General features: G+C 39.8%; 1 protein-coding gene across 1 annotated transcript in view; it reads left to right on the top strand.

Moving 5' to 3' along the window:
* The window catches only part of LAMA4 (laminin subunit alpha 4), a 1,355,623-nt gene that overhangs the window by 1,272,875 nt on the left and 59,258 nt on the right, over positions 1 to 23,490 (top strand). The window contains exons 37-38 of the mRNA XM_044061904.1: positions 7,318 to 7,448; positions 16,188 to 16,275. Of these exons, the coding sequence (XP_043917839.1) occupies positions 7,318 to 7,448; positions 16,188 to 16,275 (219 nt within the window). The remainder of the gene's footprint in view (positions 1 to 7,317; positions 7,449 to 16,187; positions 16,276 to 23,490) is intronic.

Consider the following 23,490-nt stretch of genomic DNA (forward strand, 5'->3'; position numbering starts at 1 on the left):
AACAGGAGAACCGTTTAATACCATGAAAGCCTTAAAGCACACCTTAAATATGACCTCTGGTAATAATTGATATACAAAGTTACCAAAATTAAATGCACATGAACAACAACATAAGAGTGGCATCACTAAATTCCTAAGCATCCTAATACTGCTTGTGCATATCAGTCCAGTTTGTTTTGCTCTGAATGGTTCTATTTAGTCTTACTATCCATATGTCATGCCAGAAAAAAAGGTCCCTGCAGTCTAATTCACTCACCTATTAAATAACAAAGTCCAAACGTAGGTAAATTAATAACTTGCATAACTGAAGTAAACTCTAAGCAGAGCAGAATCATGTAATATGTGTTCCAGACCAGCCCTGGAAAAGTACATTATAAAAAATGTATCTACCCAGTTAAGAAAATGAGACAATAAATAAATAAATAAATAAATAGCAAAGCTGAACACTGGGCCTGATGGTATCTTGACTTTCCTGAGCCTGTCAGCAGACAGCAATGTACTTTTAGAGCTACAACTGGCAGTGAGTTAGGCAACAATTGCTTAAAAAGACTCAACATAAAGGGAATTCAGTCTGAGAAGATGACAACTGCTGCACCAATGGGCACAATTTTCCATCTGTACAAAAAAAAGGACTGTAAAGCTGATCAAAAATGCAGGAAATGAATATGTCGTTCAGAAATTTTAAAGAAATGCCTGATGCCTACTTATATTTTTCTCAGTAGCTTTTAACAACATTTCGCCCGTATATCACATGTAAACATATGTATCACATGCAAACATATGTATATGTATAAGGTGACTGAACATCTTTCAGTATACCGAAAAATAAATTCACATGGCTTATTGTATACAGTAACCTTTCTCAGTCATCTTACAGTTGTAAAAGATAGTATTGTGCACAGTAAAATGCATCACAACATAATTACAAACCCCAAACCTGCAGTACAATAGATCATGCTATAACAAATAATATGAAGGGATGCATATACAAAAATTACATAAAGAAACTGAACTTTACTGTCACCATGACTTTCGACAAACACGCTGTTATTATGTTTCTTTAATATTCATTTTAAAATGGTTACTGCTTTAAATAATGTGTGCAGGAATATGTTTTCCTTTAGATATGATTTTTTTTTTACTGTAGTGTTATTCCATCATGAATTTTCAGATTTTAACACCTGTCAGAGTTTTATTTTCCCAGAAGTTCAAAGTTGATGTCATTATCAACTAATTACAAAATAAGTAGGGCACACATTTTCATAAAAATACTGGTTTAAGGAATGGGAAATCAGATGCGTATGCTTACAGAAATGTTTCTGAGTGATCCTCAGTTTTGAATTATTTTCAGTATTTTCCACTTTCCAGTCATTTGCTTTGCTAATGTGGTGTGAAGCATTTCAGGAACTTCAACAGCTTTTTTTAACACCATCTTGTAACATAGGCAAATTTACATTTAATCAAACTGCATTAACAAGTTCACATTTACAAATATTATACTTTGCATATATTGCTATATATCATATACCCTAAACAACATTACATAAATTATTCAATTCCTGCCTTTTCCTTTTTTAGACAAGAAACATCTTTATTAAACCATTACTTAATGATGTAGTCAATCATACATTTATATAAATGAAAAACCATGCCAGCACAATCCTAGTTGCAAGCATTTTTACATCACAAACCATACTGACACACCCCCAGTTGCAAACATTATACATCACTTATAATCTACTTAATAATTTTCAGTCAAACATTACATCTCATTTAAGTCCTGCTTTTTTTAAACCTCATTCCTCCCTGTATGCATTGTTCCCACAATTCCCATTTTTCCGATGTAATTTGCTCCTACCCTTTTCTAAATATCTCAATTCCAGTTTTATCTCTGGTACTGTATTCATTACTTCTAGTACAGTTGGTTTAGATTTTAATTTCCATTTTCTAGTAATTGCTTTTTTGGCAGCCACCATAATTGGACACAGCAACACCTTACCAAGTTTAGGCAGTTTCGATTCTGTATCATAGCTCAGAAAAATCATCTTCCCTCATCATACCAATCTGCCCACCCAGCATCTCAGACTGTACAGCCTGCAGGGAGTCATTTAAAGTCTGCCAACTCATTGCAGTCCCAGAAAATATCTTCCCAATTGTCTCTTTCTTCCCCTTCACTCCTCCAACATTTGCTGTTTACCTGAGGAAAAATTCTCTGGAGTCTGCTTGGAGCATAAACATAATGATATAAACATTTCCAAGCAAAAATCCTAAATCTTTTAGATTTTGTTGCATATTTGGGAGACATACATATATCCTCCCATTGTTTCTTTGTGAATTTCTTATCCAATCCCTTCTAACCTCTTCTGATTGGTTCTTATAGTTATCATGCAATATGTTATGTTCTACTAATTATTCCTTTTTAATGGCAGTTTCTGTTCCAGATTCTACTAAAAATTCACCAGTGCTGGTCTTTTGTTTAGGACCCCCTATTTCTTTCTCTTTGCCTGTACTCTGATATCAATCCTTGATATGGAAGGCGATCTCCAACCTGCAGTGCAAATTCTTGGCATCTTCCCATTCTATTACCTTTTCCTAGTTATTTGCTCCCAATACCTTGGTTCCTTTGCCAGTTTTCTCCAATAAATTCCAGCCAACTTCTTGCCTATTGTCTATATCCCTAGTTGCAGTCATCCCTATTGGCAGAAACCCCTTTCTCCATTCCAGTGTTGGCTTAGTTCTTAGAATATTTTCTTCTACTTTATGAATATAACATTCTGTATGATTATTGTTATTTTCCTTAAAGGTCCAAAGTGCATCCAAAATACCAGTCTCTTTCTTTTCTGAGCCCCCCCCCCCCCATTTCATCATCATCATCCACTTTGAATTATAGGTTTCTGCTTGCGCTATGTACAGCAGTCTTATCTGTGTAGCTCTGAAATACCCCTTCAAATCAGGTAATCCCAATCTGCCTTGTTCTATTGGAAGAATCAGCTTATCCTACTTAACTCTTACCATCTTCCCCTTCCAGATAAAATCATTCATCTCTCTGTTAATTCATATCCACAACTTCTCCTCTGGTTGATAAAAATATGCCTGACCTGTGCATAAGACTTCTTCTGGCTTTTCTCGGTTAGGGGTCACCACAGCCGATCACCTGTCTGCTCATGATTGACAGTGCAGTTTTACAGTGTCAAGTTGCCAGCCAGGCACCCAACCTTCCACGGAAGACACACACACACACACACACTCACGCCTAGGGCCAATTTAGAGTATCTAATCCACCTACAGCATGTCTTTGGGATGTGGGAGGAAACCAGAGCACCCTGAAGAAACCCACACGACCACAGGGAGGACATGTAGACTCTGCACAGAAGGCACCCCAGCCAAGGATCAAACCGGAGAACCTCTTGCTGTAAGGTAGCAACACTAACCGCTGCAGTACCGTGGCCACCCTGACCTATGTATAAGACTAAAAGGACTAAAAGCATTGTAACTGCTTGCATCATACTATCCATATCCATATAACAGAGCTCTGATTTTTCTCATTTTTGTATTATTTTTTTGTCTCTTCCCACATATCCTTAGCTGCCACACCAGAATCTTCTTTATCCATACCCCTAAATGTTTAATTTTATCATGTCCCCTTAAGTATGGATATTGTTGAACCAATTCGAGTATGGGCATATAATATATTGCTATGGCCTTTGTTTAACTTCATTAATTTTGTATCCTGAAAAGATTTGAAACCCACTCAAAATGCTACACAATACTATAATGTCCCTTTCTGGTTTTGTCAGGTATAAAATAATATCATCTTCAAATAGAGTTGGCTTTCCTTGACAAACCATGCAAATTATTTTCTTGAATTTCTGATTCCCTTATTTTCTTTGTCAGTTGTTCTAAATAAAATGCAAATAACAAAGGGGAAAGAGGACACCCCTGCCGTGTTCCTCTGCTCAAGCAGAAATTATCAAAGAGGACCCCACCCACTTTAATTTTCACCTCCAATCCCTCATATATACTCCTAATTAAACTTGAAATTTTTATCAGGAAATGCAAATGCTTCCATTGCTCTGCTCATAAACTCCCAGCTTACTCTGTGAAATGCTTTCTCTGCATAAATACCCACCAACAACAGTGATATTTACTTGCATTGTGCTTCCCACTGGATCATCAATGTTCTATTAATCTTGTCAAATGTTTGCATCCCCTCCACAAAACCACATCAATCCATATCTATCAACTCTGGCATTATTTTTGCCATTTCTTTAGCTATTATAGACATGAACACTTTATCATCATGGTTTACTATTGAAATGGGCCTGTATGAAGCTGGATCTGATGGATCTTTACCGTCTTTAGGTATTACAGCTACCACTGCTTTCTTCCAGGACGGTGGTAATTTCCTCCTCTTAAAATACAGTTAAACAAAACCCTCCAGATCTTTATCAGTTTTTTCCCCTCTTAGCTTCCAAACTTCTACAGGGATACCATCTGTTCCTGGGGACTTTCCTGTAGATTGTTTATACATCACCATTTTAATCTCATCTCCTCCAGTCCTGTTAGTAATTGAGTCTCATCTGATTCTAACATTGGCATATTTATTTCTTCCATAAACATTTCCATTTCTTTTCTTTCCTATTTTCCGTCTTTCTCTATTTTATACAGACTTTTATAAAATTTTTGAAATATTTCTAATACGTCTACAGGATCTCTTGTTACTTTCTTGTTATAGGCTCATTAAGCTTGGCAACAGCCCTTTCTACTTCTGTTGCCTGAGTCATTGAACTTTTCATTTGGGTTGACACCTATGATTTCCCCAAATGTCCCCTAAACTTAAGCTAACAAACAGATCTGTTTTTCTTCTAGCTCACACTCCTGTATATTTCTAACTAATGTTATACATACAATTTCCCAAGTCCTAAAAGAGAAACAACCATTTACTCTCACAGTAATGTTATTTACAATACTTTTTCTCCAGATGCACTTATTTCCTGTCTTTGTCACTATAAACACTCCTGTTGCTTTCCTTTCCGTCTTTCTATATGAACTTTCTCTCGAAACACACTTCTTCCTTTCCTTTCCGTCTTTCTCTCTTGAACTCTCTCCCAAATCATGCTTCTTCCTTTCCTGTTTTTCTCTCTCTCATACTCTCTTTCTTGAAACATGCTTCTTCGTTTACTTTCTATCTTTTTCCTCTCAGACTTACTTACTGGGATAATCAAACTTAACTGAACTTTGCTGTTTCCACACAAGTCATTATTTCATTTTAAAAAACTAAATATTTCTCCATGGCTGTTTTCACCTTCAGTGTGATACTTTCCAAGTTCATAACAGTGCATATGTCCATTATGCCATGGAAGAAGACTGTGGCTTTGTATAAGTTACCAACCATCTCTTCCAGGCAAGCATTGAAAATACTTGTACTATCTGTACGTGTACTGTGTGCTGTACAGGAAATACCTGTTTCTACTACCAGATCTGGAGCAACATCATGTGGAACTGAATGTATACTGCTGTCTTTCCACACGTCAGACCTTCTTAAGGTAATCTTTCCACAACCACCAAACCCAGTGTCTCACTTCCCAGTCTCACCCCGGTACTACACTGACCAGAGTGCGCCCCCCCCTTTGCAAATTCTTGGATCTGCCACTGGACAATGTGTTGCCCTTAAATCAGCATAGGTCCAATGTTGTCAGAAAATCTTTCTAACTCTCTCAACTCATCTACTGCACTTTCTCATCCAGATCCTAATAAATCCTAATTCCTTTTTACATTGCCCATATTTGCTCCCTCATAAAATAAAGTGCCCCATTTGTTACATGCAGCTCTTCTAACTATTAATATTCTGGCATTTTATTATAACCAAAAGCATCCAAGATTTACAGAACCACTCTTATTCAGATATACCAAAATCCCTGTATTTACTTTATGTGTCCTGCAGACTCTTGTGAGGTGATCTTCTTACTTGAGTCCTTTTGATTTTTTGTGGTGAGGAGTCCCCAGAATTATGGAGGTGAGAGACATCCTGAGGGCCCATCATTCAGATAGCCATGGCAGTTTTTCTCAATGGCATCTGGCATCCCACCTATGAGTGGCTTGACCCCACCCCCCTGGGTAGAGGGGATGAGTTACTCACATCAGTACAGAAGTCCACAGTGCCCACCCTCTGCAAGTGTACATTCATCTTCACTTGTAATGAGAGCTATCACCAGCTGGTGACTTGGTGTGCTGAAATCTCACCCCCCAGGATGGCTGCACAATGCTACTCCACCTCTGAGGGGTTGTGGAAATATGCATGCATCCTGCTCTGTCCTGCTTTTCCCCCCGGATGGGTATACCCATTTTCCCCCTGCTACCTACGTCAAGTGCCCTGTCTGCTAAGTGAGCTTATGTTGCCTAGGCTATTGTCAGGGCTTTAACCCCGTATGCCAACAGAACTAGTTTCTGCAAGATGGTCTGTGCTTCTTCTTCTTCTAAATTATGTAAAATCCTGCTGTCTGCAAAATTCTTTTCCTTCCAAATAAAATATTCTCAGTCAATATTCATTCTCAAGGCCTACCTTTACACTAAAATATAAACAAGTCCCAGTTCAGAAATAAATTCATTGCCCTGAGTCTCGCTCACCTATAGAAAACATTTGTCCTACACATTAGAAAGTACAAAACCCCAGCAGTATGCAAATTTCTGTTAGATGAATGAGTTTCATAAATTCATCGCAAACATCCCAACAGACTACAAACATTTAACTATGGCGTACTAAACAGTATCACTTCTCACCCTCTCTATTCCTTCTCCTGTTCTCTTTTCCTTTCTTTTGACTGTCTTCTCCCTGGTTTCCTCTCCTCTAACATAATCCAAGCTAAAAGTAATCTATCTACAGTATATCGCTCAAATTATCTCTACATCATACCATCATCATTTTCAGAATTATTAGCTCACCTTCAGTAATTTGTCTTTTATGGCATTGTTCGCTGAACCTACAATGGTTGATATACCACTGGCTTAGTACAAACCTATGACACGATGAACCTATGAAGAAAAGAAACTTTAATGGTAAAATTAAGACTAACATTGTATTGGAATGACATTCTTCTACACTCACAAATCCGTAAATTCTGGGTGACCTAATCATGTCTTTTTCTGACTCCCCATAGTGAAATAGAATTCTGGGTAAATGCAGGATACTATTAAACTGTAACTTCACTTTCCTGTTGCATTTTCACAAGTATTTTAAACACCACTACTTCACTGTTCACATAATTCTTGTGAACACAGCTATACTTGAATTTATGCTGTTTATCTTTTTAATTGCAGATAATTCTTTCCATCTGGGCTCAAAGTTTGAAATAGTGTTCGAAGTACATCCAAGAGCAAGTTCTGGAATACTGCTGCATACGCATGGCACAGATGGATTCTATCTGAACCTGAACATGAAGCACAGGCAGGTAAGAAGCATAAATTGTCAGATGCTGTAATGTTATATTTTCCCCTAAATTATGGCAAATAATTAACAAAGGTGTCACTGCATTCTATTTCTAGCATCTAGAATGTTGTTATAGTTTAATACTGTATTCTGCTTCAAACAGTGATTTCAGATTTTAATTTTAATTTTTTTATTTGTTAACCAGGTAAGTGACCTGTTCTTTCCTGGAAACTTTTCAGCCATACCCCAAGTTATAAGATCAAGATTACATCCAGTATATGTATGAGCAGTTTAATGCAGCAAGTCATTTAGTGCAAAACCTGACATCCTCCAATGGCTTCTAAAAGTAATCTTAACCTTTGGAATGTAAATGCAACCATTATCATAATTTTAACAGTGAATCTCATAGTATATCATTTTGTACATGCATTTTGTAAATATATCATTTTATACATGCATTTTGCAATTTAATTGCTTCTTTTTCTTGCATTTATCAAAAGGCAGTGAACAGTCAAATCATTAAAATGGAGCTGGAAATTTTTGACAATGCTTGTAACACTAAAACAGCTTCTTGTGGACACATCTAACCAAATTAGCCTAATTTTCAAAACATTTGGTTGGAGCAGTGGTACAGAAGTTAGCATTGTTGCCTCACAGCAAGAGGTTCTCCAGTTTAACTCTCAGCTAGGGTACCCTCTGTGTGGAATGTGCATGTCCTCCCTGCGTCTGCACGGGTTTCCTCCAGGTGCTCTGGTTTCCTCCCACATTCCAAAGACACCACTGTTGCAATTTTCTTTTTTTTTTTCTTTTTTTTTTTTTACATTTTCTTGGCATACAGATTACATCCTTCTTCATGCAAAACAGTAGCCAAACCCACTACAAGCTACAAAGATAGTTCATAGTTACAGCCTTTTTTTCCTCCCAGCAACATACTGAAGGAGCAAGGGTCCTGGCATTTGTAGATGACTGCTTGGTGATATCCAGTGACCATTTTCATGACCCAGCCTCACTAAAACACGTCTTTGTTAGCTTTGTAGCTTCCTTAACATTTTCAGCAATGAGAAAGAGCTTATGTTACCACTGAAGGCAAGTGTCTAGCCACTACCTGTTCCACATACCTAATGGATAAGGCCTTCACCTCCTAAGCCAGGGATTGTGAGTTCAAGTCCATCTAGGGGTGATATAATCTTAGTAGGGGTTGGCATATTGGTTAAGGTGCTTATCTCACAGAAACAGGGCGCACAGTTTGAGTGTCACCTTTGACAGAAATTGTCTAGGCTTAAAATGTCTCACAAGGGCAGATAGTCTAGTACGTACCTAAAAACCTATGAACTATTGTCTCTGTACATTGTCTGCCAGTTGGCATAAAGCAGTGGTGCAAAATGTCTAGCCGGGGGCCAAATCTGGCCCTCCATGCAATGCCATCCGGCCCCCCGAGAGTAACCAAAAAACTTTAAAAAAAGTGAAAAAATACTACGTCTTACTCATGTCATGCAAACTTTCCAGCATGTGCTTACTTACCTAATTGACTACAGTTGGCACACCTCTAATTTTAGCCGCTGAAGTAACTATTCATTCTTGTTTTTCTTGATAGTCCTTATGTGACTATTGAAAAATACAACAGGGCACTGCAGTGTCCTGGACACTGCAACTGCAGTACAAAAAGAGTTGTATATATTGCTACATGTGTGTCATGCCCTACGTTCTACATATGCAAGACCATCAGGAAGTTACATGACAGAATTCTGGAGCATAATAGGGATATAAGAAAAAGAAAAGAGACCAGTGCTTTATATATGCACACTAGGGAATGCAATGCGAATAAAAAAATGTATATTTTTTGTGACAGACAAAAAAAAAAGTAGGAATGAGAGGGGGTGACCCTCAATTAGAATGTTTAAACAAAGAGTTAGAATGGCAACTAAGATTAAATGCCAAAGAGAAGCCAGGCATTAATGCCAATGCATCTCTGTTGTGTGTTCTAAAAAGGAGAGTAAAAGATGTTTGAATTGTTTATTTTATGTGAAGTTTATACTTGATGGATATGTTTTAGATGGTTTAAAGTGCTTATGATCTACCTTTTGTAAATATTTGTTTCATTTACCATTTTTACAACAGGTTAAAGTTGCATTCCAGATGTCTTATTTTTAACTTTTAACTGTTTTAACATTTTTACTATTTATTTATTAGAGATTTTATTCTTCATATTACATAATTTGACATGTAAGCCGCGGTGGTACAGCGGTAGTATTGTTGCCGCACAGCAAGAGGTTCTCCTGTTCGATTCACGGCTGGAGTGCCTTCTGTGTGGAGTCTGCATGTCCTCCCCGCGGTCGAGTGGCCTCCAAAACACATGCATGAATGGGTGTGCCTTCGCTGAAGGTTGGGGCATTGAGCTGGCAACTTGACACCATAAAAAAATCTACTGCCAGCCATTAGCGGACCGGAGTTCTGCTGTGGCGACCCCTAACTGGGAAAAGCCGAAAAGACAAACATTACATAATTTGACATGGCAGAAAATTATGTAATGATTGAGTTTAAGAGCTGGTGTTATTTAAGTAGAGTTTAAAAATGTTTTCATTGACTCTGATGATGTATAATATTTTATCAGGCGAAAGCGCTTAGTCTGTGAATTTTGTATCTTAATTTATTTCATGTTTTAATAGTATGGAAACATTGAAGTGAGTGCTTTTTCTTTACCATGGGCAGTGGCTTTCTTATTTTTCCATTATTTGTGTTTTACTTCATCTGTGTGGTGGTTTGGAGCAGCTATATTTCCTGGTTTTGAGAAGGTTCCTAGCCTGTGTGTAATGGAAGGGTCCAAAACACTTGAAATGCTGGTGGGCGAATTAACATCAGCACTAAAGGAACTAACTTCCAGTGTTAACAGAATTCGACAATATGGTGAAACAGATGGAATGAATATTACAAACATACAAGAACCTCTAGTAACTTTGCACACTCCTCCAGTGAGTTTTGTTAACATCAGACCAAGTAATGTGAATGCAACACCCCCCAATGGAGACAGAGTACTTGGTTTGTTCCAGGTGCCTGCACAGCAACTGTCAGAACAACAGAGGGAACAGCACATTGAATATGGCTCCCTAAAAACACAGCTCAATTTGTTTGAATGTTTAAGCAAGTAATACAAGACCCTGCAGCTGGATAACGAATTCCTGATGAAATCAATCACAATGAAGCAGGTCCCCAAAGATCTTCGCCTCTGGAAGATGTTCTTCATGTTTCACTGTTGCAGTCATCACATTTGGGTTATCCCTGCCAGGGTAGCCCTCGGCTGTCCTGAATACCAGTATTTCTGCGTTGGACTGATGTCAGGTTGTCAGTGGTATAAAGGAAGGCATCCAACTCCATTACATCAGTCTTTCTTGCCGTGGAGCCCAAAGCAGAAGCAGTTCACACGAGTGCCGGCCGACTGCTACCAGAGTTTTGTTTCTAAATAGAAGTTGAAGTATTCGAAAGCTAAGTACCCCGTTGGGGATCCTTTTTTCTTGCACTAACCAATGTCAGAAAAAGTTAATAATTGTCTCGCCTGTGGAAAGCAAATACCACACTGGGACTTCCACTCTTACTGCATCACTTGTCTAGGCCCAGACCATGACGTCCCTTGTTGTTGCTTCTCAACTTTGTTTAATGCCATAACTATTCGTCGTCGGGCCCTTATTGTAGCCAGATATTTCCATCCTCGAATTCTGATATAGCTTCGGTAAGCCATCTGACAGCAGATCTTCTGAAAAAATGTAGATAAAGACAGAGACAGACCGCACAGGACCAAACCTACCAACAACGCTTCCAGTAAACTGGTCATCAGTCCTCTGGAACACAGTGAGGCTCTTTCGCAGCCCTTGATGCTTGCTTCAGTTAATTCACAGGCTGCTACCAAGACCCTTTCTGAGTCCGGTATGCCGCGCAACTTGTTTTCATCTAAGGATCCTGCAGTCGTCACTACCTTGAATGGGTCCAGAGCCGCTGTGCAGGCATCGGCTTTGCAACACCAAATCCTGACATAAACCGATGCCTTATTTCACTGCTACCGTTCTTTCGAAAACAACTGAGTTCCCCAGGCCCAGGGGTTGAACCACACCCAAGAAACTGACTACCCATTCTAAGGCACCTGCTCCCTTGCCTCAGTCTCAGATGCTTAAAATGGCAGAAGAACTTATCGTGCTGATTACGGGAAGCCAAGCCACTCCCTCAAAAAGGAAAAGAGATCTGTCTCCAGCAGTTTTGTCTGAACAAGAGTCAGATGAATCTGATGCATCTGACTATGAGGACATGCAGCCCCTCTCCACATATGAGGATTCTGATGAAGAGGACTCCATTCCTTCAGTCTCTTCCCCAGAGGATTTTCCTTTGGGGAAACCCTGCATACCATAAGGAAACATTTCCAATTGAAGAGTCAAGACTATCCACAGTTTAAAAAGAGACTCAGAGAGTTCCTGGACCTTCCAAAACATAGGCCCTTATCCATTCTCCCAGTCCTAGATGTGGTGGATGATGTCTTCCTAGAATCCAGCTTGACTCCAGATGCCCTCCCTGCTGCTCCCAGAAAACCAGACAGGTACTACAGAGTCCCTGACTCACACAAATATCTTTTTAAAAATCCAACAGCTGACCCTGAGGTCATTACTCAAGGGCCTAAAGGGATTAAAGCAACCTCAGTTAAGAATCCCAGCCCCTCAGACAGGGATTCCCGAGCACTGGACAGATGGGGTAAAAAGGTATACACCTCAGCTACACTTGCTATCAGAACACTAAATTGTCAGCTCCATATGTTTAAGTATCAGCAACATACCTTGAAACTTCTTAAACAAAACATTTCCTCCTTTCCTGCATGGACAGAATCTAAAGATTTACAGGACTTAATGCATTCTGCTGGTCAAGTAACTAAACACACTTTGCACTGTGGTTTTGGCACCCTAGAAGCTTCTTGTAGGGCAGCAGTCACTGGATCTGTCATTAGAAGACATGCATGGCTTAAGGAACAACCACTGCAAAACCATGTTAAACAAAAATTGTTGGATGCACCCTTGCACAAAGATAACTTGTTTGGCACTAAAGCAGAAGAGGTCGTAAAAAAGATGGAAGAGAAAGCAAAATCTATGCAGACTGTTAACGATTTCTTACAGGTCCAGCCCCCTAGGTTCAATAGGCATTTTCCCTCCAAGAACTGATCCTTTCCGGCTCCGTGTAGACAGGGCCAGCCTAGGCCCCATGGAAACAGACCCCCCCCCCCAGACAGCAACCCAAGGGGTTGCAGAGATCTAAGCAGTGGACTACCTCCACTTCAAAACCAGGGAGTTCTAAGCCACCCCCTTATGGTAAGAACTCACAATGACTCGCCCCTTCCCAACCTCACTTCTGCCCACCTTCACATACCCCTAGGAGGAAAACTCTCCTTTCACTCAAGCACCTGGGCCACCATTACCAAGGATGAATGGGTTCTGAACATTCTGTCTCAGGGTTACAAATTCTCCTTCCACACCCTTCCAACCCCAAAACAGTTCCCAGATCTACCACCAAATCAGTAGCAGAGGCTCAAAACCAAATCCATTCCCTGCTCTCCTTGGGGGCAGTAGAGCACGTACTTGCAGAGCAGATAGGCCAAGGCTTCTACTCCAGACTTTTTCTGGTGCCCAGAAAAAAGGGCACCTGGTGCCCCATTCTCGATCTATCCATTCTAAACACCTTTCTGGTGATCCCAAAATTCAAAATTCTCACCCTATGGCAGCTGCTACCCATGCTCTCCAAGGACGCCTGGCTAGCCACCCTGGACCTAAAAGAGGCCTACCTCCACATTCCTATCAGGGAATCCTGCAGAAAATATCTCCACTTCAGGGCAGGATCTCAACACTTTCAGTTCTCTGTGTTTCCCTTTGGCTTATCTACTGCTCCCATAGTTTTCACAAAATGCCTGGCTCCAGATATTGCCTTTTGCACACAAAGAAATATTCAAATTTACCCCTATGTAGACAACTGCCTTATTCAGGCAGACAGCCAGGAAAATCTGCTCAAAGACCTGGCCTTTGTAAAGGACCTATTAACCTCCCTAGGGTACACAATCAATGAAATGAAATCTAAACAGGTACGCATCAAAAGGATAATCTTCCTGGAAGCAAGTCTAGACACGCCTTACACCAGAGAAGCACATTTTCCTATCAGATTACTTCTCTCAACTGGCCACCAGGCCCCAGCTTTCTGCAAGGAAAATCCTGCAAGCCCTGGGGTTCATGGCCTCTTGCATACTCCTCATTCCACATGCCAGACTGCATATGAGGAAACTTCAGTGGTACCTAAAGAGCCATTGGTGTCCACACTCTCAAGATCTGGAAACTCTTTTGCCTATTATTCCTTGCCTGAGGAAAGAATTTCTTTGGTGGGCAACAGCCTGCTCCCACAACAAGGGACTGCCCTTCTCCCCACACCCCACCACCCAGAGCCTCACCACAGATGCATCAGACTATGCTTGGGGTGCACACCTGGATGGCTACTACTACTTCCAACTGCAAAAGAGAAACCAAAATAATCCACAAAAGTTCTGGGCAGGATTAAATAAACTATTGCACCCAGGTCAAACCACTACCCCACCTTCTTCAGCCTCTACTGATAAATCACCAGAGGATGTCGCTAACACCTTCAATAGTTTCTTTACCAAGACTATCCAAGCCCTAGCTAGCCAATTACCCCTTAACTCCTCTAACACACATTCCCAACTTCCAATCCACCTTTAGCTTCCATCCAGTCCCTACATCCTTCATTCATTCCCTGATTAAAATAAAATAAAACCCACTACCTTAGCTGCTGATCTACTCCCTCCTGAATACTTGCAAAAAGCTGCAGATTCCTTAGCATACCCTATCTCCATTCTAATAAATCGCTCCATATCTGAAGCAAAAGTCCCCTCTATCTGGAAAATATCTCATGTCATACCCCTCCATAAAGGTGGTAGATCTACTGAGTTGTCCAATTTTAGGCCCATAGCTATCTTGTTACCACTTGCTAAAATTATGGAAAAATGCATCCAAAAACAACTTCTGTTCTATCTAATTCAGAACAATCTACAGGCCACATCATAGTACCATCACGGCCCTACTCTCCTTCTCCAATACTATAAACCATAACAGGAACAATAGCAAATTATCCTCTGCCCTCTTCTTGGATCTATCAAATGCTTTTGATATGGTCACCCACCATCTACTTATCAACACCCTGAAAACAATGTCTATGGGCAGTCACTCACTCCAATGGTTTCAAGTGTATCTGGATAACAGACAACAAGCCATCCTATGGCATAACAAACTATCTAACCTCCTGCCTAACACCCTAGGTATCCCCCAGGGATCTATTCTGGGACCTCTTCTGTTTTCCATATTTATCAGTGACCTTCACACTGTCATACCAAAGGTTAATTGCATCCAATACACGGATGACTCCACGTTGATCTGCACTGCCACCTCCCAACTAAAGCTGCAGTCAATAACCCAGAGTTGTTTTAACCGAGTTGAAAACTGGCTTGCTGACTGCTGTCTGATTTTGAATCCCAGCAAAACAAAACTCCTATCCCCCCCACACAAAGGTCCCCACTGTTATCCTTTACCATTATGTCCAATAATGGTACCATAATCGCCCCAGATCTCCACACAAAACTATTAGGAGTTATTGTCGACAACAATCTTAAATTTGATGTGCACATCAACAAAACTGTCAAAATTGTTAACAAAAAACTTGGGTCACTATATAGGATAAAGCCGTTCCTAACCCCATCTACCAGAACTGTCATTGCCCGCTCCAGTCTAGTCTCTACCCTATGCTATGCCTCCCCTGTACTTACCAACTTAAATAAAACTGAACTTAATAAACTCTCTAGCTGCTACAATCACATAGCATGATTTGCCACTGGCCTGCCCTGTAGAGCACATCATTGTATAAACCTAAGTAATCTTGGATGGCTAGAGCTACCCAGACTGTTTCAGTATAACCAACTTATATTGTCTCATAAAGTACTCAAACAACCTGATAATACTCCGGCACTAAAAGACATTATCTATCCCCACCTTAACCTCAGACCACTACGCTCATCTAATAGAATGGTAGTACAAACTATCAAACCCAAAAACTCAGCTGGGGACACCCTCTTTGCCAATTATGTTGCAAAATTTGGAACTCTCTACCTGCTGACCTTACCCTAAAAACATCTTTATCTCGATTTAAGAAATGTCTCAAGCAGTATTTCATGTCTCAGTGGTTATGTCCATGCTCCAAGCCTGACTAAATGTTTAGCTTCTCTTGTATACCAATACTATTTTTGTAACGCAGATGTCTTGTGCTATTTTTATTAAGCTATATAATATGTTTGAGTCCATGTATAACTGATACTCATCAACAGACTTTGTAACTTATGATAAACATGTGCTTTGTTAAGATGCTTGTGTAACTTCCTTCGGAGCTTTTCTCCCCGGGCCTCCACTGAAAATGGACATGTATCCAGTCGGACTATCCTGGTCAACAAATGTAAAATAAAATAAATAAATAATGTTTTATAGGGCATTTACTGAACCCAAGATAATTTTTTGTTACATATCCAAATCATTTCATGTAAACTGCTTTGCCATAAAGCTGTGTCAGAGTTTATATTGCTTTAATTAAAACATGATCAATGAAATGTGGTTTACAGGTTTGCATTCTAATTAAAAGTGCAGAACATATTTCAAAGTCATTCCTAATTTTTTGCTGTTTCTTGCAGGTCATAGTACAGCTGCATAATGGTGCTCAGGAATATTCAACCTCAGTCACATCCCAGCTGTGTGATGGCAAATGGCACAGGATTGCAGGTAAATGTTATGATGCAAGTATCCTGGAAAAGCTTCCAGGAAGACAGAGCTTTATAAAAGGGCAAATAAAATTAAAATAAAGGGAAAATAAAAGGATGCTGGTAGAAAAAAAAGGAAATAACGGTGCAGTTCTTAATTAGGGCATTTGATAAAGGCGGATTGTGGAAAGGTAAAAAATGATGCTATATTTCCTGTACCACAGATAACCTAGGCATGCTTTCTAGTTTAGCCACATCCAAGTAATGTAAAAGTACTTAAATAAGGCCTGAAAAACAAACCAATTGTATCAAAACGTAACATATGAGCTATTTAGAGGCATTGTCCCAGAGTTAAGTATATAGTCTACATTATACCAAAGAAGGCAAGATGAAAGTCAGAATTAGATTACTGCCTATTTTTCTTTTTGTTATAGGTTTCCTGGGTGGTTTGCAGGGATGCCAGTTTTAATGGGCTGCTGACTGATTTACTGGAATGCCACATTGTCTGGTTGCCAGTAGATGCAAGTTGTTTGGATAAATGTGGTCAGTGCTGTACATGCATTCCCAACAGCTGCACAGTAGCAAGGGCCATCTTAATTCCTTGCACCACATGACCACAACCCAACAGAATTTTTTTTTACATTTTTGCACCCCCCCCCCCCATACACACTTCCTGCAAATTAAATATACCAACTCCAAAATTGCACTCCATTGAGGAAAATGGAACCGACTGGTGGGGTACGCATGTACAGTAACACCAAATAGGGTTAGTGCATTAATATTTATTAACCTCTGCAACAGGGTTTCTTGCTGTAACTTTTACCTTCTGAGTATAGTCTCTTTTATATGTTGAACTTTCAGTCAGAATTAAAGCTTATTTCTCCCTTCATACCCTTTGTGGGGAAGGTTGCTTTGGTATGTCTGCCCCATGATGCTGAGTATCACCCCCCCCCAAGTCTGCAGGTATCTTTGGACCTGTCTGTCTGTCTGTCTGTCTTTTCCCCCTTAGTATCCAAGTATCTACCCATTTGTTTACCTGTATATTTCTTTGTCTGTTTATCTCTTCTTTCTAAATGACATTGCCATCAGATTCCATTTCTTGCAGAGATTAAATGAGTAGCTTAAAAAGTGAGCTCAATAAAATAAAATAAAATAATTTATTTAAGTATGTTTATTTATAGCATTAGAAGCCACTGTGAATGCCATCCAAGTGAAACCCCAAAAATAGTACATGATATTTACGTCAATATTTTAGCAAAGACCAGGTGGAGAACAGAGACTACATGGAAACAATGCAACTATTATTGTTCTGAATCCATACGAAGCCAGCCTGCTGCAAGACATCTGTGGTCTCTGTCTCCTTTTTATTCTCCACCTGCAGCTGTTAAGAGCTTCTGACTGTCAGTATACATGCAATGGTAAGTGGTAAAAACATTAACGGTTGAAGATAAAGATCAAATCATATGTTTAATCACAACTAAGACAGATATAGAACTCAGACTGCAGGAAGATGAAACCCAAATCCAGTTTCTCTTTGCATGTCTTGAAAAGTTGCAAAAAAAGAATTAATAACTAAGATTTTTGTTTTGCTTTAAATGATGTTTAGAGAAGAGTAGAATGTTTGAGTTGTTTACAGCCTGAATATGAACTATGTTTAAAGTTGACTTCCCCCCAGTAGCTTGAAATCAAGAGGGCAAAAAGGTCCCTGTAACCCAAACCAGGACTGAAAATCAAACTGCAAGCTTCTGTAGTGAGCATCCTGTCAATACTGGTTAGGAAAGGATCCTTCATGCAGCATGAGCTAAACTGTAAGAGAATAATCTGTGGACCATAATTATGTGAGGTAATGACTTCCCCAAACCAGTCTTCTAAAAATGGAAAACATTGTGCTTAGTAATCAACATCTTCACTGCTACAACGGATTAGGACTATCAAAGTATGTCCCAGAGGAATTATTTTTTTTGCATTAGAACAGGTGATGGACTATTTCATTCTCATCAGTTCCTGACTATGGAAAAGACAATGGCCTGGACCAACTCTTACAAGAAGTGAACCAGGTACATGATCCAATAAACACCAGCTTCTTGTTCTAAAGAAACTTGAACAGAGAAGCAAACTGTAGCCTGAGCTAAAAATGCACCCCCTAGATAAATACATTTGTGAGGGACACATTTTATTTATTCATTAACTTTAGGGGCTGTAAAGCATCTCTGCCCTAATTACTGCCATAGTTGGGTTAGACTGTCTGACGTCAGACTCCGATGTTAAGGCTTTCTAACCTTTTCACCCAACTGAACACTTAATATAGGTTAGAATAGTGTTAAAAGGACGGAGTAAACAGTTATAGTGAAAATCTTCTAAGTATTTTATTTGTTGAATCATGTATGTATTACTTGTCTGGGTTGGGTGATTTGGGGAAGCACAACAGGACAACAAAACAACTTTCTGTGCACTGTGAGTACACTAGATGCCTGGACATAAGTGGGTTAAGGAATATACTCAGCCTGTGCTGTATATACCTTCTTGCCTATAGCTGGAATATAACAGCATGACCTCATCTTTTTAAGATGCTTTCATTTATTACAACTGCCCACCAGACTGAGACTGCAAGTAGATCGGCCCTTTCATGTAGTTTCTTCATAGTAACATATGAGCTGTTACAGCTCTTCAAAATATTACTTCTCCGAGTGACGCCTCCAGGTGCATCTGCAGTTACCTCCTACTGCTCCTCTAGGCGTCAAATATTACTTGTTCATACTTGCATTAATAATTCCAAAACCATGCTTCATACAAGGTGTCAGAATATTTTATCTTGAAGCATACATGATGGCAGACACACCTATATTGATATTTGACCTCTGTCAATGAGTATTTGTTAGAATTGTAAGGTGATAACTTCATTTTTAAAGGCTCAGGCCACACCCACTAGGAGTTAAAGGTACACACTCAAAAGAGTTGTACTGGAGGGAATGAGTTAATTAATCTCTGGATGGATGGAGGGATGCTGGTATTAAAGAATTGTTTCCCCAACTCTCCTTAAATTAAAAAAGGATGTTTAAATTCATTAAGTAACACTTTCTGTAGCTTGTAGTGGGTTTGGCTGCTGTTTTGCATGAAGAAGGATGTAACCTGTATGCCAAGAAAATGTATTAAAAAAAAAATGAAAATTGCTACAGTGATCCCCACGGGGGCCCTTCCATGTGGTGCTGAATGGACTTTAGAAATGCGTCTGGCTCCAGAAGTGCTACAACAAATTACTGTTGAGAATAGGCGGCTCCAAGAAGTGCCTGAAAGATCATCATTAGAGGTGAGCATAGCAGAGTCAGTACAAGTCATCACAGATTTGACTGACTTTATGGATCAGTCACAGGAGAAGCCCTGAGAGTCTGCCACACATTATCTGATTTTCACACCAGTTGGTTATCCCTTCAAAAGAGAGCGCAATGTTAAAGCATAATAGTCCATCTGCTGAAACTAAAATTGAGGCACTCAAGGTGAAACAGGTAGACCTAGAAGACAGGACCTAGAGGAAAAAACAATGAGGATGGAGCAGGGACTTATATGCTGCTTGTAAAATCCATATTTCCATGGCCTGACATTCTGACATAGAAAGATAACTAAGAAAGCATGTAAGACTTTGACACTGATGCTTGAAGAAAGGTGGCAGCTGAGATCAATTATAATTATACTGGGGTCCTGTGAACTAAAGTAAAGAAGCTTGTCTGTTGTCTGGAAAAAGAGAAAGGCCCTAAAGGTAGAGTTTGTGGACCATGATCTCACATGCAGTAGAATGTTTATCTCCCTATCACTAGATAGAACAGATCAAAGATAATTACATTCATTTGTTATAGTGAATGACCCCCCAAGATCTTATCAGAAGCCAGCTCCATTGGCATAGCAGAACAAAGTCTTGACCATGATCCAAGTAACCAAAGTTCAATTGGGGCCTCAAACTCTTACTGAAGTGGGGGGGTTTAAATGTCATGGCTTAACCAGCTTGTCTCTCAACAGGAAAACCATGAGACAGTGCATTCCCGGTCTATATAGTTCAATGTTAGTTCAATGTTAAAATCCCTGGTGGAGGATGGAGACCACATAGGAGTGCTGAGCCCTGGTGGTCAGGGTAGCCTTGAGGGGTGAAAAGCCACAAACAAAATGGAGCCACTGAATTGCTGCAAAAAGAACTTTACTGGCATAGAATGCCAGTGGTTACATTTTGTTTGTGTTTTTTCATGTTTTGTTTACTTCTTGTATGGTTATAGCCTTGAGGGGTACCTTAACTTGTGAAGTGCATGTCAAATCCTGGAGTTTGTTATTGCGAACATACTGTAGGGTGTCAGAAAAATAAGAAACACCCCCGCTAGCTGCTCTTTTCCCTTGTGACAGTGGAACAAATAGGCCAGTTGTCCAAGAGGTGGACTGATAGCTGGTTTTCAGCAGGGAAGAACCACCCCAAAAAAAGATCTTATCAATATTTACTTCTGTTAGGCCACTGTGAGTTAAATCACATTCTCTAGGTTGTTGCCTGTTCAGTCAGTCAAAATTAAAAATAGAACATAAGAGCAAGTTCTTAAAAAGTATTTCCAGTGCATTGTTTAGACTTTGTGCTATCTATCCTTTTGATTAAATTGTCTTAAAACATAAAAAAGAACATATGAGACTAAGTTCTCAAAAAGAGCAGCCTCTATCGCTAACCACATGGCAAGTACCAACAGAAATCCTAGTAAGTTGGGAAAGAGAATGAAGTAACCAGACAAAACTGAAATGCTGAGGGTATCTGTGGAGTACATTTTTATGGAGCTCCCAATGTCTAGTACAAAATTGGATAATTTCATGGCGAATTAAGGATTATAAGGCTGATGAAAAATTGATGGAATAACCTATTCCTGTTTTGACGCTACAAGACAAAAAGACAAAAATAAAATACATCAGAATAGAAGCTAGATTTGATGTGACAAAAGGAACATTAATCAGGAAGACAACTCAAGTATGAAACATTCGTATTACTGGAGTAATTATCCCCATGGTATACAGTGCTTCAGTGCAAGGGTCACTATACCTTTTCTCTACAAGTCTTTATCATCATCCCTCTGTTTCCCATTTTTACATAGGGTCAGCGTGGCACATCAGCATTAGTGAATGTAACCAAATCACCTAGAGCCAGTGGGTGCACTGCATGCTATAGTGCACTTGCTAATTAACCTATCAACAGGCAATGGTTTGGTGAACTGAAAGTCCACCCTAAGGATTTGCACCATGATGCCACCTGTCCTCTAAAGATTGTGGCTATATGCATCTACCTGCAAAAAAAAAAATGATTTCATTTTTTATGTAGTTCTTTATATCAAATGGCATACATAATCTAGCTACAGTATAGTGCATATATGAAATCATTGCATGCTTCTATTTATATGAGCTACAGCTTTATTTTAAGTTAAGGGAGATGTAACATATTTAGTCATATGCTTGTGTGTAATGATGACACATTAGCTGCATTTTTAAGGGGAGATACCAGTAGATCTGTGTGTGTGTGTGTGTGTGTGTGTGTGTGTGTGTGTGTGTGTGTGTGTGTGTGTGTGTGTGTGTGTGTGTGTGTGTGTGTGTGTGTGTGTGTGTGTGTGTGTGTGTGTGTGTGTGTGTGTGTGTATCTGCAAGCATGCATGTGTCTATGTGCACTTGTGTGTGTCTGTACATAAAAGGTTATGCAGTCAGGCCACCAAGACAAACATCAGTAAGTAAATATGAGTACATGTTTTCATCTACAAAGTCAGTGTCTGACCATGGAAATCAAGAGTGGGCAGTCTCATTCATTATCTGCCTTGGTGATATTTTTGGGAGACAGCTGTATGATGAGTACTGATCATACGCTGTAAAGAAAAATAAAGTAATGACAACTATTTCTTTTACTTCCTTTTTCCAAGGTGCCTCTTTACTGTGAATATAGAGTGAAATTGGAAGAAAATGTAAAATGTGGACTGGTAGTTGTGATTTTATTCCTTCCAACATAGAGTAGACAGAAGAATACACTTTTGTAGGGAAGTAACCTAGCAAAAATGTTATGTTTGAATTTGAGCATATTAAATATAAGTTGTTTCTCTTAAATTGTAAAGCTTGTTTTTGGAGAGCAGAATGTTGATGCAGCATCTTAGGTTCATAGGTTGGTACTAGGCTATCGGCTCTAGGGCCTATACAAGCCTAGCCATAACAATTCCCTGGCTATTTCTTCCCACACTATTCACTTCCCTGGACCCCTGTCTAGCAGGGCGACTGATGTGATCCCTGGGATGAATTTCTTTTCTCCCATCCAATCATCAAGGTTTCTTTTGAAGAGGGCCAAAGAGGCACTCTGCTTGACATGTATGGGCAGTCTATTCCAGAGTCTGGGGAGTCTCTGGGTCAGGAGCCAATCCCTCCAGCATGTTTTGTTTATTGTGATGACAAGATTTAGATCCCTGGTGCGTGTAGCTCTGAGGGATTGAGAATTCTTTAAGTGTAGCATGTCCAACAGCTCTGGGTTTGGCAGGTCCTTGTATGTTAAGCAGAGATCGCCTCACTGTAGACGACATGCGACAGAGTATAGCTGGAGTTTTTTAAGGCGGTCAGCATAGGGCATCTGCTTTAGGCCTGTGATTCTTTTAGTGAGGTATTTCTGCGGCCTTTTCAGTTGTTGCAGATGTCTTGAGAGGTACATACCAAATGGGACATTGTATTCTATAATGGGTCTAATGAGGGATGAGTACAGTCGGACAATGACCTCCTTTTTCTGGATGAAAAGCCCTTAATGATGAGGTGTGCCACATAGAAGGATTTCCTGACTGTTGTGGCGATGTGGTTATTGAAGGTGAGACCACTGTCCACCTGTGTCCCTAAGTCTCTTATCACACTTTCGGTGTTTAGTGTACTGCCACCTATGTGATAATTCATGAGTACATGTTTTTTCCCAAAGGGGATAACCATACATTTCTTGGCATTGAGCTTGAGCCCATGGCTCTGGCACCAAGCATCTGTTTCTGTAAGGCCCTTTTGTAGAGTATCCACATCATCTGGGGATTCAATAATGGCTCCCAGTTTGCAGTCATCTGCAAACTTTGTTAGCCAGACTTCCTTAGTGTTGGCCTGTACTTCAGAGAAGTATATGCCAAACAAGAGAGGTCCCAGGACTGAACCCTGAGGTTCTCCACTTGTCACTTGTCTGGAGCTGGATTTGGAGTCAGCTACTTTTACAGTGTGGGTTCTG

The sequence above is a fragment of the Protopterus annectens genome, chromosome 2.part0 (genome assembly GCF_019279795.1).
Source record: "Protopterus annectens isolate FY-2018-M chromosome 2.part0, PAN1.0, whole genome shotgun sequence".
Classification (NCBI taxonomy): Eukaryota; Metazoa; Chordata; order Ceratodontiformes; family Protopteridae; genus Protopterus; species Protopterus annectens.